Source organism: Copadichromis virginalis, linkage group LG8 (genome assembly GCF_057382275.1).
Source record: "Copadichromis virginalis isolate Kocher_CV1m ecotype Utaka linkage group LG8, C_Virginalis_male_GT1.1, whole genome shotgun sequence".
NCBI classification, from domain to species: domain Eukaryota; kingdom Metazoa; phylum Chordata; class Actinopteri; order Cichliformes; family Cichlidae; genus Copadichromis; species Copadichromis virginalis.
In genome coordinates, this window is record NC_140625.1 from 23704581 (window position 1) to 23732493 (window position 27913).

Consider the following 27913-nt stretch of genomic DNA (forward strand, 5'->3'; position numbering starts at 1 on the left):
AACGCCCCTGTTCGCCGTTTGTGAAAAGTTAACGACCTTTTTTCCTTTTAGCATGTAGACTCCACAAACTTGCTATTACCACCGGATCCATGTCAGCTTGATTTACGTGAGCTCTCTGAGCTTTTTTGTCGTACATTATTCAGCTTTCACTCGTTTTCCCGCACAAGTCTTGCAAGTAACACTGTTTTCGGCTCGGCGTGTATCCCACAGCGCCGTCCTCTCTCTGCACTGCAGTCAGCGCTGCTTGCACATTTGGCGTAGGAAGGTCACGTTATAAAGCGGCTCGTCACTAGCGCCTGCTGGAGAGGAGAGAGGGGGACTGCGCAAAAAACCACGGTCTGGATTTGTGCCTGGCTGACGTCATGGGGAGCCACAGAGCTCTCTGACAGGATCCAGCACCGACGAGCACCCGGTAGGGGGGAATACACGATCAACATCCAGTAGGGCCGGGAGACGAGCACATCGCCGTTTTCTTCCACAAACGAGCCCGTAAAGTGAAGCCAGGAGCGGGGATCGCGCTTCGGTAACGACTGCGGCGTACCACGAAAGCGCTTCCCCGCAGTTAAAGGGACTACCACAGCTGTTTTCTGCCTCAAAACACAAGCTTGCACTGTTGACCAGGGAGGGATAAGCAGCAAGAGAACAACTACTAATCCCCGGAACGGTCACATTCACGGCGGGGCTCGGACCCGACAGTAATGGACAGGGGAGCACGAACTGGATTAAATGATAGGGAGTAAAGAGACGCAGCGTACAAAGCGGACCTGAAGTGTTATGCCCGTTAAGCCGTGCGGTCTTTATTTGACTGGAAATGGGAGCTCTAACAAGCAGACAAAACATAGGCGTGGAAGAAGTGGACATCCCGTCCAATTCGGTGTACCGCTATCCACCGAAATCTGGTAAGTCACCAAACAACAGGTCGGACTGGGTTGGGTGAGTGTTATCTAAAACTCGCTGCAGATGATTTATTCTGGAGGGAAAACATCACCTTCGTATCCCGTGAGTTTACAGGCCTGCAGGGGCATTTCAGCCTTTAACCCGGAGCGGCTACCTGTGGAGACCGGTGTTTTTCACGAGCCACCTTTCCACCCACTTAAAAGTGCGCTTTCCATTTACTCCATATTTATGTGCTAGATGATTTATTCTAATTTATTCTTCATCTTGCAGCATTGTAGTGACATCCATAGAAGGACAGCAACACGCAGCAGCACCCCTATGTTTCTATAACTAACTGTCCTTTGCACGTATTTATGAAAATTCAACTTCAAATTTTTCATGAATAGGAGAAACTGGCAGGCAGAACTGGGTTTGGCTTTTCCTTTGGTGCATCTGGTTGGCATTAGGACTAAATCAGGCTGTGGAAAGGAATAAATCCTGATGGATGGCATTTAAAAGACTAGTCAGATATATTCATTTTGAGAAATAAAACTCACAAATTAGAATATATTTTAAAGTTTAAAGCTTGAATTTTAGCTGCGATGATCTATGCATTTTTAAAACTGTTAATTTACTAACTATAAATCTCAGTTTATTTGTGAATGTCCACCCAGTACTGCCTGTCAATTATGTTTGCATTATTTTATGTTCTTGTGATTTCAACTGTAAAATACAAGTTCAAAATGTCTAAAATCTAAATATGGCTAGTTTACAGTTTTCAATCAAATGAATGACTCATACAAAAAATAATTTGTAATCCTAATAAAAGCTGAAGCTGGAAACTTTTACTAAAAGAATAATCAAAATAGTTGCAACATAATTATCAATCAATAATAATTTAATTCCTTCAGCTCTGTGGAGTCTTTTAGTTTTGATCATTTATTTCCTTTTTTTCCCAAGATATTTTTTTCCTGACTAAATATAAATTTAGTCAGACTAAATATAAATGCCATATTATGGGATATATCTGGAAGACCTTTTCTTTACATTTAAAAAAATAAATGAATAAACATTAGTCCGCACAGGTCACTTACGCTCATTCGACCCAGCTAATAAAGTGGCCCTTTCCTTCAGACTGACCTGTGTGTTTTCAGTCTGTCGTGTTTGATATTTTCTGATTGCTGCATTGTGTCCAGCCCCCTCCCCGGATTAACAATAATACCAAACAGGCATTGTGTTAGAAAATGTAATCGTATTGCTGTTCAAATCTGTCAAATGCGACTACATAAATTAAAATAAAATCTCCCACGAAATTAGATCTGCAACACAATCCGGGAATATGAGTTTTCTCACGCTCAGAAACATCAGAGTAATATTTCAGATTCATCCTGACATCGTGTGCTCATTGTGATGAGGATGGAAGGGAAGAAAAGTGGCTGCCATTAGCCCCGCTGTTGCCACAGCAGCTGAGTTAGTCGTAGGCGATATAAATTTGTGATATAACAGCCCCGGTTGTAGCCTGGAGCAGTAGTGGTGGTGATGCTGGCAGGGAGGATAGAGGTGGCTATTGCTGCCAGCGAAACCGATCTGTCAGCCCTAGTTCCTGTCTGTGGGATCCGGTGACAGAGCCTGAGCCCAGGTCGCCTCTCCCACCTGCTGTAAATAAAGTGATGAAGAGAGAGGGAGACAGGCTCATCGCTTAGGCTGTTTTTCCCCTTTATTATGTTAATGGCTTTAAGGTCAAACTATCAAACCCTCATCCTCCTGTATGGTCTTAATAAGTGTGAAAAACCAAGCAGCCAGATTCAGACCAGCAATGCCAGACCAGATGTCCTCCCTGCAGAAACATGACTCGACTGCCCAGCATGTTATTTAGAGACCGCAAACCTCCATTACAGTCTTATGATATTAGCCTAACCTGTTATTAAAAAGCAGAATGTCCATTTAGTCTAGCTGCCATCCCCCTTGAGTCTAGGTAAACAGGTATAGAAGCTACAGCACAATAACAGCCCAGCATTAGTCTTTTAGTCATCAGCTTTTTATTTCACTATTTTCGGTCATTTTGTCTAACCTGCCAGTTTAGGGACAGGATGAGGTAATTTTATCATGCAGTTTGGGATTACTTGGCTCTTACAGCGAGTTATCTGTGAATACTGAGAATGTAGGCTCAGAGATTTATAGGAAGTATAAATGTTTTATGTCGGTGAAGTGCCAGATGGGTAGGACTCGCAAAGTGTCAGTTTGTAGCAGCGTAATTTCGCATGGCTCCTTCAGTTTTCGATGAAAATGATTTCATCAATTTGCATTTTGTATATGTAGTTTTCATGTACATTGAAATGTAATAAACGATCATAAATATGTTCTTATTTCTTCTTTTTCGTTGTGCAGGGAGTTACTTTGCCAGCCATTTCATCATGGGGGGAGAGAAGTTTGACTCCACTCACCCGGAGGGTTACCTGTTTGGGGAGAATACAGACCTTAACTTCCTGGGGACCAGACCAGTAGCGGTAGGTATTTTTACACACTAACAGTAAAATATAATGTCAAAAGCAAAAATTTGGGGTGTTTCTCAGGAAATTTCTTATCACATTTTCATGCTTTTTCCTTTGTACTTCTTTGTTAGTTACACTTTGCTAGTACTGATTTACACCCCCCTTTTGCCTTCAGAATTTCCTTAATTCTTTGTAACACAGATGATTTACTGTTATTTATGCTAAATTCTGACCCTGAAATACTCAGACCAGCTAGTCTGAACTTAACCAACTAACATGCTACTCTCAAAGTCAGGTAAATCACCTTTCTTTCCTATTCTGATGCTCAGTTTGAACTTTAACGGGCTTCCTTGAATAATGTACAATAATTATATGCCTCAGATCACTGCATACTAGCATGTGATTGGCTGTTAGATGTTTGTGTACCCAAAAAAGTGGCTTTTGATACTGTAACAATGGTTGATGTTCATGTTAAACGTGGACAAAACATCAAACATTAACAAAGGCTCCTTTTGTTTTCTATCCGGTTGTTCAGTGATGACGCGACGAATCCTACTTCCGGGTCTAAAGTAGTCTGCGTTTAATATGGCTTTTGTGTTGTTAACATGTTTAATGTTATGTATTTTCTTCTGTTTGATCTCAAAAAGCTCCTAAAACAGTCAGTGATCACTGACCTCCCTCGGCTTTTATTACCGCTAATCATTTATTTAAGCTCAGTTTTTAAAACCTTAGGATGTAACTACAGCCCAGCCCATGCAGCAGTATATGAATGACTAACCTCGTATTGTGGATGGATTATCTCAGTTGTTCTCCTGGCTGAAGTTTGGTCCTTTTACAGCATCCTGCCATGCGATTACATTTGTTTCTGACCACCGAGAACACTCACGTTAACTTTTATCGAGTGGAAAAAAAGTTAGCTTGTTTGTATTATGCTAACACAGCTGTGTCGCTAGCGGTCACGTAGCACATCATTATATACCAGCTAGCCCAACTTCAGTAACCCTACAAACGTCACTGCTGTTTAGTTTTCTGTCTTCATTTATGCTGGAAGTGATAACAGAGCTGTACGTTTTAATTTGTTTCCAAAACCCCGCAGTCAGGACATGCTATATTGTATTTAGATAGAAGCTAGCGAGCTAACTCCCTGCTAACTTCTAACTCCGTTAAATGTCATAAATTCCGTTTTCATGGATGCCTGGATGTTAAACTCAATTGTTACACCTGGTAGAGCAGAACGCTGATCATTTTATTAAAGATGAAAGACTTTAGACAGTTTTTCAACTCTCAATAATGCCATAGTGATCGTTTGATATATGGACCTGCAGCGGAGTTTAGGCCCAGACACGGCTAGTAACGTCAGACTGAACAACCGGATTGATTGATGATACGTTTGGTTTTTCAGCAAGTTTTTACACAATAAAATGTAAAAAAGAAAAAAAAAACAAAGAAATGAAAATGAAGGATATTCATTGTTTCCAAGAAGACAATGTTTAAATGTGTCCAGTCTTAAAAATTTGCACATCTGAGAAGCAAAAACATTTTTCTGCATTTGATCGATGGAAAAATTGATTCTTTAACACTTCAGCATCAATGGTATTGCTGTCTTCTTCCTATTAAACAGGAGTTGATAAGTTTCAGCAGGCTTGACTCCTGCAGTGGCAATTACCGGTCTTTCACACTGTCATTGATTGAAATTTATTTTAACGTCTCATCCTGTCAAACTAATTAAAAATGAAATGAGAGTCTGCTGAGTCCGTCTACAGAGACGTTGATAAGTGATGGTCCCTCCGGTGGGTGCGTGCAAACCTAATCATGAACCTGAAGTTCAAACTAATGAGAGCTTCAGATTGCAAAGAGCTCAAACCCGCAGAGGAAAAAGAGAATTTAACACAGTCCAAAAGGCTCGAAGGGGCTAAAATGTTGGAATAAATTGAAGCTGATATGGAACAGAAAGACTGGGCTTCATCTAGCTCTGTGTGCTAATCGCAGTTGCAGTGCTGTTTCTGTCTAGACTGGGGCTAAAATTAGGAGTGCAGTTTTTCTCCCGATTATATGGGTGTTTATAATCCTCCCGTGGGCTCAGAATTCAGCTGGTGATGTTTTGTTTTTTCTGTTCTTGTATGTGTGTCTGAAGCTTTACCAGCATTATATAATGGTTGGTGGTTTCGAAGCAGATGGTGCTGTGGAATCATAAATCCAACCGCAGTTGTTGTGTTCTCAGTCCACTCGACAAACAGGATAATGGACGTGGCTATATTTAGGGATTTTGTTTTAAGAGTGCCCTGGCTGGACAGCACAAATGCAAAATGGATTTTAGCCACAACACGGGTTGGCAACAATGGTTAGGTGGCCTACTTTGAATCCAGTACCTTTGGGTTGTTGTCAGATTCTTCAGAGGCATTCCTAATTCACAGAGGATGAATCACAAGTTCTTTGGTGATCACTGACTTCCACTCATCAGCTTGATATTTTTAGGATTTTGATAAGTTTTTTCATTTCCATTATTATTCCAGAACATTTAGGCTAAGGCTAGGCTAAGGATTTATAATCCCTAAACCTAATCAAGGAAGTAAAAATAAATAAAAAATTTGTAGAATAATTTGTGATAAAAGGCCGAAAGACCGTGTGAAGTTGAGACACACAACCGATGATGGGTCCCGCTGGTAAAGCTTCTGGCCTGCCTTTCCTCATAGTAGCCATCCCTCAAGACTTTCTCTATTTGAAGCAATGTATTATAAGGGATTGTAACACCTAGTCCTTTTATTGAATCAGGACGTTAGGTATCTGCAGATTTTGTGTCAGGATTGGAATAGTATCATATACAAATATCAGATTGGAACATGAAAGGAGCCTGACGTTCCTGTATTTTCTTTTTTAAAGTTGCCTGGGTCTGTTTCTATGTGTTTGCCCTGAAACAAACTAAGAACCTGTCCAGGGTGCAGCCTGACTCTTGCCCTGTAACAGATAGGATAGGCTGCAGCCGCTCCTTCTTGGCACACTCTCAGTGTAGTAAAAGCATACCTGGAAGGAAAACAACAACATTATCAACATGAACTGGCCTCCCCAGAGGCTGCACCTAAAGGTTACTGAAGCAGTGTGAGATCATCGGCCAACATCTAAAGACGACCTTTGCATGTCCTCCAAGAAGCCTAGAGAGCTATTCCTGAAGACTACTTAAAGAAATTACAACAAAGCTTTCATGATTTTTGCACAGTACTGTATTTGTCTGTATTGTTATAGCCTTTTCCTTTCTCCTCCTCCAAACCTGCGGTTTAAATCCTGTTGTTCTTGATTGCCAATGATCACAGCACAATTTTTTACTTTGGGACTATTTTTCAGCCAAAGCTAGAATGTGTAGAATGGACAGCCAGCAGCACATTCTCTCTAAAAAGTCTTTTACAAATAGATACATTTTGAGTCACATTTACAGCATTTATTTATTTTTTTAGATATGCAATAATATGATCAATATGTTCTGCCTTGTAAGACACACCAGTCTACTGTTGGATTGGGAAACAGCATCAGTCTGGCAGTCTGCCTCGTAACCACAATACTGTTTCAACTATGCTTGCTGGGTTTAATTTATGACCACAAGTATTTAATTGGCATGTTCCAAATCCACATGTTCACGGTAACTATGAGCAAATTTTCAGGGCAAGTGTGCATGGGTTTTGTCATGCACAACAGCATGAATTCTACACAAATTTTAATTAAAAGATAAAATAAAATAAAATAAAACCTCTCTAGGCCTGTCTAGATGACATTAAAGCAATCTTAAATTTAAACATTTTAAATTTTAATGAAACAAAATCCGAGGTGTTCCTGTTTGGACCCAGTCGTCCCTGTGAGTCTTCCTCTGTTGATTTGGGACCCCTGGAAGTTTATTTTAAACCTGTCATTACCGACCTTGGTTTTAAGTTGGACAGTGATTTTAAATTAGAGCAGTGGTGAAGTCCACTTTTTATCACTTAAGGCGATTGGCAAGAGTGAAATGTTTTCTGTTTTACTGCACTGGCTGCCTGTTCATTTTAAAATTCTTATGACTGTTCTTAAACGCTTTCACAGTCTTGCCCTGCCTCAGCGCTCTGATCTTCTTCATCCATACACACCCTGTACGTCTCTCAGGTCAGCTGACCAGCTGCTCCTGAAAGTACTGAGGTCTAGGAGGACACTCAGAGGGGACAGGGCCTTTTCTGCCATTGAATTAAATTGAAATTGAAAGCCTTTATTGTCATTATACACAGTATAATATAATAGAAGTACACAGCACCGGGTGACACAGACAGACAGAGAATGATGACACGGACAATTTGAGCACCGACAATTTTAAGCACAGACATAAGTCCAAGGAGCATCAGAATGAGCACGAATGGTCGGGGTAATTTATGTCAAGTGGTGCAGGGGTCAGTGGAGATATTTCAGTGCAATTACTTTTGTGCAAGTTTGAGTTGCTCCTAAATTATGGAATAACCTGCCCTTGCACGTTAAAACCCATTTTTATTCTTTGACCTTCGGCCCAGCGAAACTGAGTTTTTTCTTGTTTTAGGTTTCTTTTTATTTGCCTTTTATATATTTATGGTTTTATTTATATCTTATGTATTTTTATGATTTAGTTTAGTTCCAATTTACAGCACCTTGTGTCAGCTATGGTGCTTTATAAATAAAGATGGATGGAAAAAATCTGTTAGAGGTTGAGCATCTCTGGAAAGAATTTGGAAAATGTTAAATTAAATTGATCAAAGAGAAGAGTTTAAGGTTCAGCTGTCCGAGGCTTCGTGTAGGTATTATTTCCTGAGTGGTTAATATGTGGTGCCTGCTATAGAGTTAGTATTAGGAGTCTAGCTTTAGGACAAGCTTTTGCAAAGTGTAACTACCAAATATTAGCATGCTACATGCTAAACTAACATGGTGAACATTGTAAACACTGTAACAGCCTAGTATCAGCTTGTTAGTGGTGTCACTCTGAGCTTTTTTCTACAGTTTCTCAATACCAAAACTGACCTGTGGGTTCTTTGAACAACACTGGCCTTTATTTGAACAGGAGAAACAATCTGTGGGTTTTGATTTTACTCTGGGAGTGTGCGAGGAAGTGCAGAGTGTTGCTCTGATATTTATGATTTTTAATAAGACCTACAGTATTGCCCGTGAGTTCCCGATGAATGGCTCTTTTCAGCATCTGTTACTCGATGTGTGTTTGTTTGTGTGGTTTACAGGCGTGACTCCTGCTGAGCCCAGATGTGTAATAGTGCTGAATACGGTGCCATTCACAGCCACGCAAACACACTTAAACACAGAGGCGTACAGATTTGGGGGTTGTAGTGTCGAGGTATCTGACCACATCCTCCAGAGATCCTTAAACCACCTCGGCTCTCCGCTTACGCTAATTCAGCAACTTTTGGCTTCAGACACGCAACAAAGGAGTGCTGAGCAGTGATCCACAAATAGGGTCAAGTTTCACGCTCATGTGTTAATTTACACCAAGGTTTAACCCATCACAGAAAGTCTTTATATTCTTGTCAATTAGCCATTTGTCTTGTAAGTAGATTCAGTTTTACGCTGGGCTGTTTTACACACAAGTTCAGGAACCTACCGAACACTGTCTGAAGTGTCAGGCCCATCCCTGGAAAGACACAGCAAGGGCAGATTTTTTACTCTTGCTCAGCACTTGTCAGCATCGACGAGATCTGTGCTGACAAACCAAAAACATCTTTGTGTTAAGGTTAAACTGGGAGCAGCCAGGGTCATCATGCAGCCCTAAATTTGCTGTGGTGAAGAGAGGAATGTTGTGCGGTCGAGACGAAAATGAATGGTAGTACTCTTCAGTATCATAACATGTATTTAGCATCTATAATTTGTTTTTTGTTTTCTGTTCCTTTCTGTTTCAGTTCCCGTATGCAGCCCCTCCACCTCAGGAACCTGTAAAGACGCTACGAAGCCTTATAAACATTCGAAAGGACACACTGCGACTCGTACGGTACGCACATCTGTCCACTGATTACACAGCCTTGGTCTAATTTTATGTCAGCAGATCTGCTTTTAGGGAGCAAGTCATAGCAAAAAATATAAGAGAGCGTGTCAAATTATGCGTGTTGATTTCATTTGTTTTAATTTTTTTGCGAGATGAAATTTTTGTTATTTGTAGACATGCAAGTGGCCTGGATACACATGAAAGCTTGTGCTGAGTTTAGAGCCAAAGGCAAATAAATACATATATACAAGTTATTTAACCATGATTTACGCTATTGAGATATTTATCGCACTCTATAAAACAGATTTTTTTGCTTTTCGCAAACACACACAAAAAAACTTCATAATCATAGACTAACAAACAAAACTAAAACAATAATTGACATTGTTATTCTCCCTTTTTCATCCAGGTGCAGTGAGGACCTGAAGCTGCCCGGTGACGAAGCAGCGGGGAAGACCAGAGCCTGCTACAATGTCGAGTTCACCTTTGATGCTGACACACAGGTGGCCATCACCATCTACTACCAGGCCATAGAGGAGTTTCACAACGGAGTGCCAGTGTGAGTGAGAGTCATTTTCCTGATGAAGTAACTATATAAGAACCGGTCCATTTATCATTTATTGAACTATAACTGCATATCTGGTGTTAGTCTGCAGAATTTGTTCCAGTTATGTAGAACCAGATGTCTCGTAATCACAGCTGTGTTTCTATTTGTGCTTATTTCTGGCGAAACCGTCTAGAATCGAGAGTCCGTAAACTCTTGAGTTGAGCACAAATTACTCTGGCTTGTGTTTTCATAAAACACTGATCCACATTAAACACAGATTCTTCCTCCGAGTGGCAACAGGTTACTTTCGCCCCACAAAACTACTGCTGCAAAGACAGGATCGACTTCTATGTGTGTGTGTGTGTTTTTTTCTTTCTGTTTTCTAAACATCCACTTGTGGCCCAAACAGAGCCTGTGGTAGTGTGATTCAGGCCCCACTGGTGGGTGCATAGAGCAACTGCGGTTGTGGTGTAGATGACCAGGGGAAAAATATGAAGAGCTACTGAATTGAATCCGTTTGCTTTGTGTAGGAAAAAAAGAGTGCTGATGCCGTCTTGCTGATTTTATTTTCGCTAAATCTTCAGCTTGGATCATAAAAATGTGGGAGGCGTGTAGCTCTCACCATAGAGCGAGTGCCCTTGTTTTAATTTCGGATTTGATCACTTTCGCTTTGTGCTTCTTCTCTTTTTAGCCACTGCCAGCAATATCTACTAGCCTACAAGGGAAAACAGAATCACTATGTTCATTTTTGGTTAATATTAACATATGAAGACCAGCTATGGACTCGTGTTTTTACATGAAAGTGAGCCCAGTGACTTCTCTGCAATGCCATGCGGACTTGAAATTAGCGTACACGGAAGTTTGGAGTTTGAGATAAGTTGTGGCTGACAACCAAAGCTAAATATATGTGAATATAGTGTGTATATGCCTATTTATGTGTTGCATATTTAAAAGGCTTTGTTTTTTGTATGCAGAGAGGAAAGTGAACCAGAGTCCAATTCGTTTAAGATGCTTCTGATTCTGAATAAATATTTGAAGAGAAAAAGTGACATTGCTGCATCCTTAAAGAAAAAAGATAAATGTGTAAATTAAAACAGGCTAGTGTGGCAGAGAAAATTGTTATGCCAGCACGGTCTCGCATATCTTAAATGCAGCTCAGTGTTTGCATATCTTGCATAAGAAGCTGTGATTCTATTTCTGTCCAAACAGGACGGAGGACCTATGCACATTTTGCTTTTTCACCACTTTACTCAGAATAAATTACACTTAAATGAGACTCCCCCTCTCCAGCTGCTACATTTAAAAAACAATTACCTATTTTGCTTATAGTCAGCTACAGCAGATAGAAACAGCCATTTCCTGTTACCTTCCTCTTATATCCTGACCTGTATCTATCTGCTTCCTGCAGTTACCTGCCCCAGGACAGCTCACTGCAGTCTGAGACGGTACACTTCAAAAGGGGAGTTTGCCAGCAGTTCTGTCTGCCATCACACACCGTCAACCTCAGCGAGTGGGCCGACGACGAGGTAGGCGGCTTGTACCTGCAGCGCGATCACTGAAACGTGTGTTTACATGAGGTTGTGCTGGAGCATGAAGCCAGTTTGTACAGATGGATATCTGCGGTGTTTCTCTCCTCAGCTGCAGTTTGATATGGACAAGGAAATCTTCCCCATGGTTGTGCAGGCTGTTGTAGACGAGGGAGAAGGTGAGCTAATGTGCTTTGTCACACTGGTGATGTCATATGAATATGCATAAAGATGTACCAACTTGTTTTTTGTTTTATTTTCATCCTTGCAGATCATTTGGGACACTCTCACATACTGCTAGCTACATTTGAAAAGGTAAGAGCCAAAATTATATTTCCAGAAATTTGGATCATTTATTCTTGATTTATCACGATTCATTGTTATGATGTCTTGTCAATATTAAACTCCAAAAACAGGCTAATATTTTACAGATGTATTAATAATACATACAACTGTTGCCTTCTTTGCCAGCACATGGATGGAAGCTACTGTGTGAAGCCTCTGAAGCAGAAACAAGTGGTGAATACATCTGCCTTTCTTCTTTCCCTCCATCTTACGTCCTTTTGTGTAGCAACTTCATTCTTTTGAAAGACAAAGACACACCAAAGCTTTATTTCCTCCTTGAAACTCACGTCTGGCCCGTGAGAGCGGCCGCCTTTATTCATCGCTGTGTTCCTTTTCCCAGGTTGATGGAGTGAGTTACCTACTGCAGGAGATCTATGGGATCGAGAACAAATACAACAGCCAGGAATCAAAGGTAAAAATGGGAAAACATATGAAGCGTTTCAGAGCACTTTAGAAGTGACGTGAAAGTCTACCAAAACAAATCAGTGTCACTGCCTGCTTTCGCAAATCGACTTCTTCCGAGTGTTTTGATGATTTTTGTCTCCAGGTTGCTGACGACGAAATCAGCGACAACAGCGCGGAGTGCGTTGTGTGTTTGTCTGATGTACGAGACACGCTCATCCTGCCATGCAGACACCTGTGTCTCTGCAATGCCTGTGCAGACACCCTGCGCTACCAGGCCAACTGCTGCCCTATCTGCAGACTGCGTAAGTTCAGATATCGAAACACTGATCTTTTGGCACATTTGTTTTACAATCAAATGAAAACAGTGCAGAACGAGTTCATATTTTAGCTGAACAAGATGTATTCTGCACACTGAGGGGGATAAATATCCTATGGTTCCTCACTCAGTTAGTTTTTCATTTATTTAAAGACTACAGGAAATAAAAAAGAAATAAAATCCTTGTTTGATTTCATGTAGAATTAAATATGGGAGGAAGGAAACACGTTTTAAACAATAGCTGCTTCTATTCTAGAGACTATAGGAAACTGCATCAGAAATGTAAAAGAAAAAAGTGTAAAATCTGCATCATAGATTGAACAGATCCACTGCAGGAGAGATTTGGAACCTCTCGTGCTAAAACATTTCTTTTGTAGCTAAAACCAGAATACTTAAAAATATAGTAAATTTTGATACACTTTGACAGGGTTAGTGTTTCCCAAACTGATAAAAGCCAAACAAAAATGAAGACACTTGTTCACAAACAATCTGTAATGTAAAGGTGTCAAATTGGCAATAAAATAATAATTAACTCAGTTCCTCCAAACCCTCTTCATCTTGTTTGTAGCCTTTAAAATCATATTTTTCCTCAAAATTTTGTTTGTAGATGTATGGATTGTTTGAATTTCTGTCTTCTTTGTCTTTAAGCATTCAGAGCTTTGCTGCAGATTCGAGCAATTAGGAAGAAACTCAGTCCTCTGTCACCTAGCAGCTTTAACCCCGTCATCACTTCCCAGACCTCCGACTCAGAGGAACACTCGGTGAGACAGAACTCACGCAACAGAGAGACAGTGTTGTGATCATTTCCAGTCATCCTGAACTCAGATTCTCACCGCCCTCTTCTCCTCACAGGCATCAGAGCACATCCCCCCTGGTTACGAGGCCGTGTCTCTCTTGGAGGCCTTGAACGGCCCCCTCAACACCACCTCAGTAGCTCCTCCTCCTCTACACTCTGGTCCCAGCCACGTCTCTGGAGCCCTTCCTCCGTATAGCAGCGAGCCTCACCCTGCCCCGGCTCGCTCCCTCTCTCCTCTGGACCACTCCAACTCCGGCCAGGCTCTTAAACTCAAGAAGAGTGGTTCAAAGTGAGCCTGCCTGTGAGGCCAGAGAGAAAACTGGTCAAAGTTGATGTTTGTTTTTTCTGCTTGGATCAGCGAGAAGGGTGGAGCTGGCTGCTTAGGACAGCATGCTTTGATCATAGGAGCATATAAAAAAAAACTTATGGTTGCCCCGCTCTTTCTTATGAGAAATTATTTTTTTCAGTTCAAGTCTGCTAACTGTAGCTTAATTTGTTGGACCTTGAAGTAGATTTCACAGAGAAAAAGTAAAAGATTTTTCCACACACATTTTTACAAAATTATAATAATAATAATACTTATTATTATTATTATTAGCCTACTCTATTGAATTTCAGTTTCTGCTCCATAATATTTTCAGCCTCCTGGTGTTATTTTCTCTGATGTACATTCACTTTGTCGCTTGTCTTAGGTCACTTTCCCAGAATTCCTCTGTGCTTCCCGAGGAGGACGAGAAGTCTTGCAGTGAATCTGAGGCCTGTCGCCACAAACTCGCTGCGGACCAGCAGGAGGTATGTGTGTGTTAAACATACACAGAGAGAACATGCATTTTCACAGTGTCACATGTCTCCTACGGCTGTGGGAGTTTACACGTTAGTTTACACATCATGTTGTGAACGTCTCTCTTACGGCTTGCTCTTGTTGGTTTACAGTGTGGAGTAACTCCAGACAGCGAGAACCTGACTTTCTCCTCCTCTGGAGCCATCGACCAGTCATCCTGCACCGGCACCCCCCTCTCCTCCACCATTACCTCCCCAGAAGGTATACACTGACACACATGCACACACACACTAAACCTCAAAATACTCCTTTTCCTACCTTTTTATAACACCTCAAGCCTATTTTTGTGTGACTCACACTTGCATAAGCATGATAACATGCATAATGCATGTTATGTAAATTTTGAGTTGCTCTAAAAATTGCAGCAACTGATGTGAATCACTTCTATTTTCTAAAGGCAAAGTGTGGTTTTAAAGGTTTTGTTTTATGCCTCACATTTTATATAGTTGATGCCACTGTAAGTCTTTTCATCATGCATGAAATGTGACTCTGGACTTAATTTTTATTGTGGGCCATAATTTTCCAGTGATAGCAAGTAGGCTTGCTATGATCTATGCCACTGTGAAACGCTGGTATGTGCTCCTATAGAAACCACAAGTCTGATTATATCAACCATGTTTAACAAGAAAAGGTTTTTTTGCATCGCCATGGACAAAAACACACAACCATACTTTGAAACAGCAACGGCTTTTTTTGGTGGAGATCATTTTTACTATACTTAAACCTGCCAACATCAGGTCACTTAAGAGCATAAAATCACCGATTCGATTCAGGAACGAAGCACTGGACCGTACCAGTAAATAGGCTGTACTGTACTACACACATACAACACAAACTACAAAGTATATTGTAAAGTGTTATTATGCAACACTACAATACTGAAAAGGATTACATTTGAGAAGATTGAAAATCATTTGCTATTAAATCTGGGATTTGCAGTGGAGTAGTTCCTTCACTGTTAAATGTAATTACGTACACAGTGTGGTACCTTTGCATCCTTTTTGTTTTCATTTCCCTTCTTTTTTCAATCCAAATCAAGTCTTTTTATGGCCGCGATACACCTTGTAGTTCATTGTTTCGGTGCAGGCTGTCAAATGGATATCAAAATTCAATTCTAAAACCAGAGCTATCAAAAAGTTGGGAGTCAATCTTGTGGGAAAGTGATGATGATGGTGGCCATCACTGTGGCTACACCCATTATGATCATTCTATAGTTTCCCCTTTAAAACTCTGTAATAAGTTTAGTACACCCTCGTACTTCAGATGATTAAAAAAATGCATCAACTCTAATGCCAATTAATTTGTGCAACACCCAGCATGTGAGGTAATAGGAAACAAACTAGAGTCCAGCTTAATTTCTTGCACTATTCCTGAATTACATAATACAACATAAGTTGTCCACTTAATAAGAGATTTACTTAAGTGGAAGCACACACATGATGGTCATAATCAAGACGTCAATTACAAAGTAAGTTTGCCATCACAGAAAAAGGCTGTGACGAACTCTTAAACTCACTCTTGTTCTTTCACACCCGAATAAAGGTATAAAAGTCACAAGAATTGTAGTGTTCTCATTTTTAGGGTAGCTTGTCCATAGTGTGGTGTTATTGCTATACTCTTTTTTTCTGTTGTAACATTCATGCAGGGTTAATTAAGTCCATCTTGTTCTAAAAGTTGGTTTCAGCTGCTCTACCCAGCCAGGAAACCCATTTTCCTCAAAATGGTGTTCAGTGTCTCAGAAATGTTGCATGAAAGTTAAATACAAGGAGCTCAAGGCAGCTTCAATGAAGGCTTTTAGCATAAATAAATCAGAGGTTTACCACCTCAGCGTTTTGTGTTGGTGCCACTAGATGAAATTTCCTGGGAAATCTACAGAGCGGCCTTTGAGCAAAACCCAGAAAGCAAGGTCTATTATTCCAGCTGGAATGATTTTTGCAAGTCACTATTTACATTTTCTGCCGCTGATAATATTTGCGGACACACGGCCTAGTTTTTTCCAACCTGGCAGCCGAAAAACGAAAACACACAAACATCCGAAACCCCCCAAAGCTGGACCGTGATGTGTGTCTCCGTCTGTCTGCCAGACCCAGTGAGCAGCAGCCTGGCCCAGTCAGTGATGTCCATGGCCTCGTCCCACTCGCAGCACTCCCACATCAGCACTGACACCATGTCCTCCATGTCAGGGTCCTACCTGGCCGGGGCTGAAGGTGAACCCGGGGGGGACGAGGGGGGAGATGTGGACTGCGAGGAGAACCAGGAAGCCTCCATGGAGAACCGAAGACCGTCACAGCAAGACAGGGTGAGCATGGAGGATGAACTAGCTGCACATTCATGTAGTTTTAAATAAATTGTTGTCTCATCGGTACTCAAAGCTTCCCTTTGGTTGTTTTCTTTTTTGTAGGAATTTTCCAAAGAGCCAAAGGAACAAAACTATTCAGTGGCTGTAGAGGATCAGGACTCAGAGGTGACTAACACAGTGATGAGCAGACTGTGATTATTGCTTATTTTATGAATTAAGTTGCCTATTACAACGTTTCATAACGCTCCCCCCCCCCCCCCCTTCCTATTTTCATCAGGGAAATGATGTCACTGAAGAGGACTGCTCATCTCCATCTAATGGGAAAGGTAACTATAGTAACCACCATTCACCTTTCACCCATGGCAACTCATCTCTGTTTGCATTTGTTGTTCTCAAGCTATGAGAAACAAAAAAGTAAATACACCCTTTCATACAAACTACATATTATAGCAAATCTGTTCGTGTCATGGCTGAGTGATACCAACCCTTTCAAAGTAATGGAGTTGTGTGTTAATAGCTGTCCTCTAGATGGGGCAGTCTCTTTCAAAATGCTTGCAATTTTGGCTGCATCTGTATGAGAGTGAATGGCTTCTCATGCAGTGTGTCTGCAAAAGGAATCTGATCTTCTGCACAGTGATGGCTGAGCTCACAAGACCACAAGAGCCAAAATAAATTACAGATGCTTTGATCAAGCCTTCAAGATGTTACTGTTACTAATTAAATCACTTTTATAGTCAGTATGTGATATTTAAGTCTTATGCTGACATTAACAGCTGTGATGATCTAAAATGTGTTAATCCAAGTGTTAGTTAAGAAAAGGACTCTGAAGGTGTCTCAGTAAGCTTGTAGGATGCAGGCATACTTCTTAGGTATGGATGGAGGTTCCACAATGAAATTAGTCAAGTAAAGCCAACATTATGAAAATCATAACCATTAATTACACAGTCTAAGGAGCTTAGAAAGAAAGCAACTAGGAATGCATTCTTTTGAATGTGTACCATAACCCTATGAATGAACCCTATAAATAAAATGACATTTTATCAGTAATCACCGTACCTCGGTGATGATACTTCCACTTTCCGCAGTGATAAATCCATCAACGGGCTTCAGGGTATTGGTAGCAGCATCTGGGTAAATTACACCTGTATAGTCAAAGACAGTTCAGTTTCTAGATATGAGTTTTAAAAGTTAATGCTGGAAAGGTGTGAGGGTAGGAGTAGGAGTATTAGCCAACTGCACCTCAGTCCTAAGCACCAAACCAGCCCTTTTCTTGTCAGCAGCCACCCAGAGTTGTTACAGAGCTGAATGAAGCAGCACAAACTCAGTTGATTTGCTCTTACTTATTTATTCTGTTCTCCAAAGTGTCCTCATTCTGAATTAAAGGCTGGTCATTTGAAATAAGTATTCTGATCGATCAGAGCATCCTTTCACTAACAGTAAACGAGCCTCTAGAGTCATCCTTTGTTGATCAGATTCAGGTTTTGCTCCACACAGGGCTGCTGACTTGCATCTGCATGGTTTGAATTTCTCTGAATGTTTGTGTAGTCGCTGTTGGCGTTAGTGTACAATCTATGTGTTTTTACACTCTAAGCCTTGCTGCCTGCACCTGCTTTTATAGCTTCTGTATCATGAAACATGCTCCACCTGCACTGCTCCTGGAAGCCGTTTATGTGTCTGCAAGTGTGTGAAGTGCGTGTGTGTATGTATGTATGTATGTATGAGAGAGAGAAGGCAAGTGCGGTGGAGTGCTAAAGAAAGTGTTGTGGTGTGCACCGTGTGGGCGTCCATTACCAGTAAGGCTTGAAGCGAAAATAACAAGGTCACCTTTAATTAGACAACGGTTTGAAACGTGTATATGTAAATTACTTGTGTGTGCGCGTGGGTGTGTGTGTTGTGATACCTCGGGCCAGACTGAAACAACCTCTGCGAGTTACTGAATGACCTTTCAGTTTTTTAGGAGACGAGCGGACCTGTGCTGCCTGACAGACTGTGAATGAGCACACGCGCTGTAGGATGTATGTTTGCACGCACACTTGTGTGCATCTGCACCAGCGCTGCCAGACGGCTTCTGAATGTGCCCTGTCTGTGTCTCTGTGCTGAGCTGCCAATCATTCACTCATCACTTCCTTATTAGCACACACACTCTGCACACGAGCAGGCTTGCTGCAGGCATGAGGCACTCACACATATGATACATCTCAGTATTTATTATCTGGCCATGCTGGAAAAGGAAGAAAATCATATTCCATACAGGTCACGTTTATTTCTTTTTAATTTATTTTTCATCTCATTTATCTGTGCTTCATGAATAAGGTAAAACACCAAAACCTCAAGTTCATTTGCTTCATATTAACTTACGATATATATATATATATATATATACACACACACACACACACACACACACACACACACACACACACACACACACACACACACACACACATACAAAGACATTTGTATGAGAAAGACCTAAATTCCACAGAAGAACAAAATGTTGGACAGGCAAAGCTAAAGAAAAAAAAGCAGCAAAATGTGATTTTTACTATACGTGCTGTCATCATCACCACAGCAAATCAAATCACTTTTATTGTCACATCACATGTGCAGGTACATTGGTACAGTACATGTGAGTGAAATTCTTGTGTGCGAGCTTCACAAGCAACAGAGTTGTGCAAAATACAATAACATAAACAAGCAAAATACAAGAATGGCTAAATCTGAAACTAATAAATATATGTACAATATATAATAGTATATGCGTATAGTATATGCATATGTATAGTATATGCACAGCAGCATAGTCTACTGTGAGTGCATGTGGAAGTCAAATACAATGCAGTCTATGAATGAGCGCAAGAGATAGAACTGAATATATCATCAAATTAAATGCACTACCATTTAATGTAAACCATGACTGATCAAAAGAGCATAAAAAATCAAACCGTTCTTCCTGTAAAAATATGGAAAGATTTTTACATATAAATATGGAAAAATTGTGTATGTTTCTGTTCTGCCTTGTGTGCTGTTTGTTTGTATATGTGTCTTTCTTGCTGCTGTTACACCCAAATTTCCCCTTGTGGGACAAATAAAGGATTATTCTATTCTGTTGATTCCTGTTGGAATAGTGAATTTGACAGCCACAATGATCCGTGACAGGTCAGAATGGCAGCGTTTTGACAGTCCTGACACTGCAGTCCTGCACACTAAGCTTTGCAAGTGTCCAAACTTCTTTGTTTTATCATAGTTCCTTCACTTGTCACATTTTTTTCAGCAGAACATACTCACCTTTGCTCCATTTTTTTCCATCCAGTCACTGGATTATGATTTGACATATGCATTAAGCTGAAGGCCAAATAAAGAAAAAAAGTGAACATCTTCACAAGCTTTCTTGAAACTTGATCCTAGAGACTCATATTGATCAAATGTGCAAATATTTGATCAATTATTATTCTGTTATTGCCATTCTAGCATGGCCACCTCTGACACCCTCCCCCCTCTTCCTCTTTCTCTCACCCTCCTGCCTGTCCCACCTTCTCCTCCTCCTCCTCCACCCCACATGCTGTGCCTGGCTGCTCTTGTTTGACCTTTGCCCTCGCTTGCAGGTGGGCGGAGCAGGTGTCCAGAGTTGGCCAATAACAATCAGGGCGTCGCCCTCTGTGACACGCCCTCTTTGGGGTTGGATAATGAGCAGGCTCCCAACAGCCGTTTCGCGGGTGAGTGGCAACCTCCCGAACATGGACCAATGAGAGCTGAAGACTGAGAGTGTAGGGACGGGGGATGAAGAGAGATACAGGAGGAAAGAAAACGTGAGGAGAGTTATCTGCAGAGGACTAAAGGATTTCTGATGCATTAGCTTGCTATGCTAACGTGCTAATGTGAGTGGAAGCTAGGGAGAGCAGCAGTTAGGTTTTTAAACGCTGTTTTTAGATGAGGATTTGTAGCATTTTTGCCCAGCATGAAGACTAGGAGCCTTCCTTCTCTTCATCCTTACCCTTTGATGTTGTGGTGCTTCATTGCTTTTTTTTTTATTTCTCCAGTAGCGGTTAGCTGTCCACTCTCTCCCTCCTCCTCCCCTTTAGCTGAAGCCCCGTGTGCCTGAGCGCGCGCGTGTGTTTGTGTAGCCGTGTTTGAGTGAATCTTATGTGTGACTGACGGGTGATTTCTGCATTTGCTTTCATGAGAGAGTGTGAGAGAGAAACAATCTGGCCCTTCCCAAAAGTTGAAGTTCATGTTCAGTGTCTGCCAGCTCCGAGCCGCTTTGCCAAACATCTGCGACTCATTTTCACACCCTCCATCTTCCCTCCTGTCCTTCCCCGGCCCTCCCGTCTGCTTCGCCACACGGGGTGAGTTACTGTGATGAGAGCTAAAGGTGTCGATTTTGTTCTTGACGGCCAGCGTTTGTAAATCGCAGTCAGTTATTTTCTGGACTCCTGGTTGAATTTGATTCCATTTCTACTTTGTTTCACACCTTATCTTTACACTGTTTCAGCAAAAAAATTGCCTATAAAACTTCCCTTTCTTTGTCATTTCAACAATTTTAAAGCTGCCAATTTAACACAGATCTCTTTAAAAAGCCATCACAACCTTTGGTGTGGTATGAAAAATATTATTAAATGGCTGAAAGATAAAGTCAAAAGCAGTGGCGTGTCTAGAAAATTTTTGTTGGGGGGGCCAGGTAGGGGCACAGATTTGGAGAAGGGTGGCAGATTTAATTGGCAGATAATGTTTTAAAAAAAAAAATTCTACCAACCATTAACCATAATTCAATAATCCTATAAACCTAATAACCAAATGCACTTTTAACTCTTATTAGAATGAGATTTTAACCACTACGGTGCAAAGTTTTTAGATACTGCGTTGATAAAGTACAAGAGATACAATCAGTGCTTTGTCAGTGTTTACTCAGCATTCAAGGACAGCAATATTTGCATAGCATTTTTACTGACATGTAGTGCACATATGTTTTGGGCAAAAACATTTTTGAATATTAAAATACGAACATTTGTAACAAACAATTGACAAATTAGCCAATGCCAATGCAAAACTTTCTCTGCCTGTTAAAAAAAGAAGATAATCTTCTCACAAACTGGTGTTTGATTTTGAAACAGGAAAAAAGTGGGGAAACAACTGAAAAGACTAACATTTGAATAAAACCTGAAAGCAAGTAAATACTTTCTATGCTGCCTTATGGTAAACTTTGGTAATATTGATAAAGAACAGCACTGGCTGATGATGAAATACATTCAGCTGGCATGGTGACACTGCCAGTATAACCTGCAGGGCTGGACTGGGACAGAAAATCGGGCATTTTGACTACAGACCGACCCACCAGGTATTAAAGCCATAAAGCCTTTGAATGAAAACAAACGCTGTGGTGACAGTGATGTACAGTCTTGTTGGTATATGTATGATTTCTATACATTTTACGTCAGATAAAAACTTTGGTTGTAAGATTTAGATAATTATTTAATAAAAGCTAGATATTTTAAATGAGAATAAGAAAGAAAAGTATTTCTTTGTGCCCCCCTCTCCCTGTTAATGCCCTACCTGCCCCCCTTTGCTAGACCCTCCGCTGCACAGTTACCAGCTGTCAGCTACATAAAAAAGGATCCTGGTGTTATTTGTCTCTCAGAAACAGTTCATAACTTCAACTCATTCATGTCACCTAAAAGGTAAACCTGTTTCTCCATCACCTGTTCAGCTCTGATGATTCAGTAAGGACATCTCCTGGTTTCATGTTTCCCTCTCACCACATATCCAAACTGACATCATGACCAGCAGCTTTACAGCTGTGGCTCCAGCAAACATCAGCTGATACTAGAAATTAATATTAAATACATTCTAACAACAGCTGATCAAGCTTAAACGTGCTGCTGTTGTTTAGCGCGACATCCGCTGGTTTCCTCTTTCTGGCGCAAAGTGGGCGATAAATAAACAAGAGAGAAAAGCTGATCAGCTGATCATTGATCAGTTTCATGATTGAAGTAGCAACAGGAGAGGGAGGGGGAGAGAATGAGAGAAGAAGCAGCTGTGCCGCATAACAGAATAAATCCAGCTTTGTGTCTTTTTCCATCCTAGCTGAAGTTCGGGACAAACTGCGTCTCTTCTCAGCTCAATACGAAACGTGTAATATTTTCTCTGAATGAGGGACCATTCCATTTTTTTAAGGAGCCGTTGGCAACTCTACTAACTAACCTTATGAATAAAATAAAGTTCACTATCAGTAACATCATAGCACCCACCCACCTAAAAACTCCATCAAGCTGGCTAGAACGCAGTACGAGTTATTGCAACTGACGGTAAAAAGTCAGCACAACTAAAATAAACTCCACCTAAACTTGGTTTATATCTGACCCAGATAGACTGCAGGTCATAACTTCTTACCTGAAGTTCAGTTCACCTGACACTCGGACTGGCGGCTGCCTCGGGGCTCTCCTCCTGCCTCCCCTTCCCTCATCCACCTGCTGGCCTCTGTGGAAGCCCCGCCATAGCCACCACCAAACAACGGAGTTATTTCTACACATCGACCTGCATCTGGCCAATCCACCACCTCTCATTGTTCATGCCATTACAAAAAAAATAAAAAATAAGTCAAATAAGCCCGATGGCCAGTCCAGCGATGTTAACCTGCAACCAAATCTGCAGCTCCATACAGCAATGTTACGACTTAGATTATATCTTATAACTCATAACTCTTATGTTAGCTGCCCTCAGTAGCATACTGTCTGAAATATTCCACAGCTGCAATAATTCTTTAAGTGTTATTTTTTCCTTGGTATTCTAATTTCACCGAAGTTTACTAAACTCAACAAACTTAATATTACTTACCGGGACATTTATTCTGTCCTCATTTTCTTTCACCGAAAAATTGTTTCCTGCAGTGCCATCTTTCGCGCTTGGCTCTCCTACCTTTGCTAACATGATGCACATAGCGCAGAAGGATGCTGCATTCACTTACAATCGGATATCTGAGCTTCACCGTGAAAACATAATCGGACATTTGATATTTGATTGAATTTTATTGTTTTGCCTTTGGGGTGGCACCTGGGGTGGCCAGTCTGGTTGGGGGGGTGGCCTGTGCCCCCCCAGGCCACCCCGCTGGACACGCCATTGGTCAAAAGTCAAAGTCAGCTTTATTGTCAATTCTGCCACATGTACAGGACATACAGAGAATAGAAACTGTAAGGATAAGGATATTGTTTAATTATTTATACAAATACAAATGTGACATGTAAAAGAAACTCCATATAAAACATTTAAGGAATTCTCTCAGTTTATTTTTACTAGATATTCAAATACAAGAGTTCACCATTCAGTAAATAGACAAACTCTGGAGTATTAGTTTACCTCGTCAGCATATATCATTTTGTGTTCAAACTTTCTTCACAGCCTCTAGCTCTCCATCATTCTCGTAGCTTTTGACCTCGTCCCCTCTCCAAACCCCGAGACTCCCTTCGTTCCCATGAACCCACTCGACCCTGTTTGCGTTTTACGGTGAATGTCGTGACATGTTTTCTATTCCTGTGTTGTAAAGGTGTTTTGTTATCTCTCTGTTTCTCTCCTTTTTACTTCCCATCATTCTTCACATCCTCTGCTGTCTTTTCCTGGACATTTTTCCTTCCCGCCCCTTTCTTCTTCTCTTCTGTCTTTTTTCCTTCTTTCGCTTTCTTTCGGATGGACAGATGAGGAGTCGTGCCCAGTGCACATTGAGGACTAGGTATGGAGATGTGGTTAGATGGTCGATCAGACTTTAAAATCTCAATTTGGGGGTTTGTAATTTATAAACTGTAGCAGTTGTTTTTCTTTTGTTCTTATTTTACCTTTTGATTTCTCATTCAGCCTCATCATTAAATTGTATTTCGCAATCTAATTAGGTCATCGAGTACTAAATCGATGAAAGTAAGAAGCGTTTTTTTTTTATTTTAAAAAGAAAATGCAAGTCTACAATTTATAATTTCTTCAGGCTTGCAAAAGGTACAACTGTTTAGGAAATGTGGATCCACCGAATTGTGTTTCTGTTTATTATTCAGGTTTTCGCTGGTGACATGAAAAGTATGAATTATTTTCTATCTTTGTGTCTGTGGCTTTATTTTTAAATAGGGAATAGCACAACATGCGTCACTGAGATCTACTGAGCATTGATTTATTATTGTTTATCTAAAAATAGAATACAGTTTTTAATATTTGAATGTTTTGGATAAATTTGATTTGAAAAGAAGAGAGTATGATGTCTTTGTACACACCTCAGCTATCTCTGTTCTTTTTTTTATAATGGGTAATCAACTTAATGGTTATCGCTTGTTATTGCAATAAACTGTAATGTAATGAAAAAGTATTCTTAGGACGTTTATCACTTTGATCTTGGTCTAAAATATATGATAGCCACCCCCCATTTCTATGTCTTTAAAAACACTTTGGCAATAGTTCTCCAGTCTTTCTCTAAATCTTTCAATTTTTCTTATTTGGACGTCAGCTGTTTTTACTCACTTTCTGTCTAGTCCTTGTACCTGTCATTGTATAGGGCTGCATTTCAGCCAATGGAGCGATCGTGGCTCAAAAGTTGGGAGGTCGCCTTGTAATCGGAAGGTTGCCGGTTCGAGCCCCGGCTCGGACAGTCTCGGTCATTGTGTCCTTGGGCAAGACACTTGACCCGTTGCCTACTGGTGGTGGTCAGAGGGCCCGGTGGCGCCAGTGTCCGGCAGCCTCGCCTCTGTCAGTGCGCCCCAGGGTGGCTGTGGCTACAATGTAGCTTGCCATCACCAGTGTGTGAATGTGTGTGTGAATGGGTGGATGACTGGATGTGTAAAGCGCTTTGGGGTCCTTAGGGACTAGTAAAGCGCTATACAAATACAGGCCATTTTACCATTAGTAGTGTTGGGGAACTTGTTAAAATTGATGGAATTATGAATGCAGAAAAGTACCACCTGAAAGGCATCAAAGGCACTATCTTAATTTTTAAGCACGGCAAAGATAACACAAACAACCTGCCAATGCAGGAAAAGCATACCTGGATAGAAAAACACAATAATACACTATCAGTCATGATTTGGCTTCCAGAAGTTGGATCAACATTGTTACGCTAAAACAAAAGACAGCCAACATCCAAAGAAGGGCTTTGACTGTCTTTTAGGAAGCCTGGAGAACTATTGTTGAAGACATACAAGAAAGCTGACTAAGAGAATTTAGTTCTGTGTTGAATAATACAGGTGATCATATGAAATATTAATTTCCAAGCTCATTAGAACTGCACAGACTCTGTTTTTGCTTTCTACATATATTTGCACGTTTCAATGAATTGCTGCACCCATTTCCCATTTTTCTAGCAAAACATAAAGAAATGTGGGACAGTCCAAGACTTTTGCACGGTACCTTGGGTTTATTGAGTTCTGCAAATAAAGTTTAACTGAAAAATTACAGTTTGTCTGTGAGTTACCTGGAAAAACTGATTCAAATCATCTTCTCGTTCTCTTCTCTCATTCAGACCTGTTGTACCTTGGGGGCTACAGGCCTGTTTTGGAGCCTCTCCCCCACCACAACTCCACCAGCAACATGAACCTGGAGGAGCAGGGGGCAGAGAGCAGGGTCCAGAGTCCCAAACATCCCTGCCGTGGACCACTCATTGTGTAACACACACGAACACACACCAATCTAAACTTACTCATCCAGTCAGCTCTTCTTAATCCTGCCACAGTGCTGCAGCGCTGGATACTGTCCTCACTGAACATCTTTCTCAAAATTTCCTGGATGATTCTGGATTGGAGTCAGGAGGAAAGAGGAATCACACCTCTCCATTGTCTGTGCGTTTTTTTTTTTTTTTGTTTTTTTTTCCCTCACAGGAGTTTCCTTGTTTTCTTGTCTGTGATTTAACTTGTTGTGGGAATGATTAGCCTACTGCTACGTTATTATTTATTACCTGTAGGTTTAATGAGAGCTGTGTATTGTGACACTATCATTAGAAAAAATATATGCTGCTCCTCTTCTTTTTTCCCTTTCTTCCTATTACCAGCTAAACAGTCAGGGGCTACTGTGATCGGCAATCGGATTTATTACTAGCGTATTTCTCCTTCTCTGTTGTAAACTGTATGCCTGACGAGTGGTCGGACGCTTTGACGCTAAAAGTCAGCTGACACCGGACTACCTTACCTTACTGAGCTAGAAAGTGCTGACCCCTCTCCTCTCATCAGGGAGCTCCTGTCTCGACTTCGCATGCAACTTTCCAAGTTTTCCTCTCATTTCCACCATGATTTTGAAACACAACGACCTGTGCTGAATGTCAATTCAAAAGTGCAGAAGTGATCGGACTCGTATGGCGGTCGATGAGCCAAGTTACAGTGGCCAAAATGAACAGAGATCAACTGGAGGAAGGAAAAAAAAAAGATGCCACACAGAATGTAGGACGATAATCTCTTAGAAGGGGAATGTACGGGACATCTGAAATGTCCCCTGACTGGAATCAAACACAAACTTTGACTCACACTCAAACACACCACTGGCACCGTCTCCATCTACAGCTCCATCTTAGCATGTCAGTATTATTGTAGTGCAACTTGAAATCAACAAATACCACCGAGCAATAAAGACACTGCATCTCATCCTTTTTTTCCTGCACTAGGATGCTTGTTCGCAGTTCAAACAGTGAAAAAAAACTGTTTGCGCTGCTGGGTCATATTCAGACGTTTCATTGTGTTACTGCTTTTTAAAAAAAAATATATATATTTCAGCGTTGCCATTGTAAATGGATTTCTTGTGAGACAAGCATCAATACAGTGAAAGACTTGGCCCACGCTGCTGTCTTGCATCTTGCTCATCTTCATGCTTCCCGGTTTGTACCATTCCCTCGAGCCTGTTTCTTCCTGTTTGTGACGCTTTTAGTTCGTGAGATATACTTTAATGTATGTCACCTGTTGTTGACCTTTTTGTGTTTTATTTTGTTGCAGAACACTGTGTTGTTTATTAGAATGTGGATGAAAATATGTGAAAAATTTGTAAAGGTTTACACACGAATAACTGAAAAGGGACAATATCAACATTTAATGCACTATTAGCTGATTCCTAGACGACACACTTTGCGGTGCATGAGGCGACAGTAGAGTAAGCATGTTAGTCTAGGTCAGCCTGCACCCTACTGTAGACTTGATGATGGATCACTGCACATGCATAAAGACGTAACGTATCCTTCTGCAGTGTTAAATATCAGTTTCTGGAACCCTATTCTGTTGGCCGTTAAGGTCAAGACTACTGCACTACTATAACCAAGCTGCGAACAGTCACATGATCACAGTCCGAATGTGTTAATGAAGCTGTATTACGGCACCAGTCACAGTATGATATCAAAGGGATGGGTCCCAAATCTGCAAGACCCACTTTTCTAGAGTGAAAATGTCAATGAAGACTTTGAACAGACAATAAAGTTTTTGCAACTAAACAGACATTTGAGGGATTTTCTGTTGAGTTCAAATGGAAGGATTCATTAATCAGTGCTAGGTTGTGTTTTGGTTT

The 27913-nt window shown here is 40.9% G+C and overlaps 1 protein-coding gene across 5 annotated transcripts; it reads left to right on the forward strand.

Moving 5' to 3' along the window:
* rnf157 (ring finger protein 157) lies at positions 1 to 27843 on the forward strand. Of its 5 annotated transcripts, XM_085466685.1 has the most exons (20): positions 802 to 899; positions 3265 to 3383; positions 9254 to 9342; positions 9746 to 9895; positions 11292 to 11409; positions 11522 to 11588; positions 11681 to 11724; positions 11881 to 11928; positions 12095 to 12166; positions 12302 to 12461; positions 13124 to 13236; positions 13328 to 13560; positions 13964 to 14063; positions 14205 to 14313; positions 16197 to 16411; positions 16514 to 16576; positions 16689 to 16737; positions 20017 to 20127; positions 24097 to 24131; positions 25896 to 25959. In XM_085466685.1, the coding sequence occupies exons 1-19, from the start codon at positions 812 to 814 to the stop codon at positions 24129 to 24131; spliced, it is 1983 nt and encodes a 660-aa protein (XP_085322811.1). In that variant the 5' UTR covers positions 802 to 811; the 3' UTR covers positions 25896 to 25959. The 5 variants fall into 5 exon arrangements, with proteins under 5 accessions (XP_085322813.1, XP_085322811.1, XP_085322809.1 ...); XM_085466687.1 differs by lacking the exon at positions 20017 to 20127 and having other exon boundaries at positions 1 to 899; XM_085466683.1 differs by lacking the exon at positions 24097 to 24131 and having other exon boundaries at positions 25896 to 27843.
* Positions 27844 to 27913: the final 70 nt, after the last annotated feature.

Coding starts and splice junctions, on each gene's coding strand:
- rnf157 (XM_085466683.1), top strand. CDS start 812: ATGGGAGCTCTAACAAGCAGACAAAACATAGGCGTGGAAGAAGTGGAC. Junction 11,589..11,680: donor TGTTGTAGACGAGGGAGAAG/GTGAGCTAATGT, acceptor TCATCCTTGCAG/ATCATTTGGGACACTCTCAC. Junction 12,167..12,301: donor ACAACAGCCAGGAATCAAAG/GTAAAAATGGGA, acceptor TTTTGTCTCCAG/GTTGCTGACGACGAAATCAG.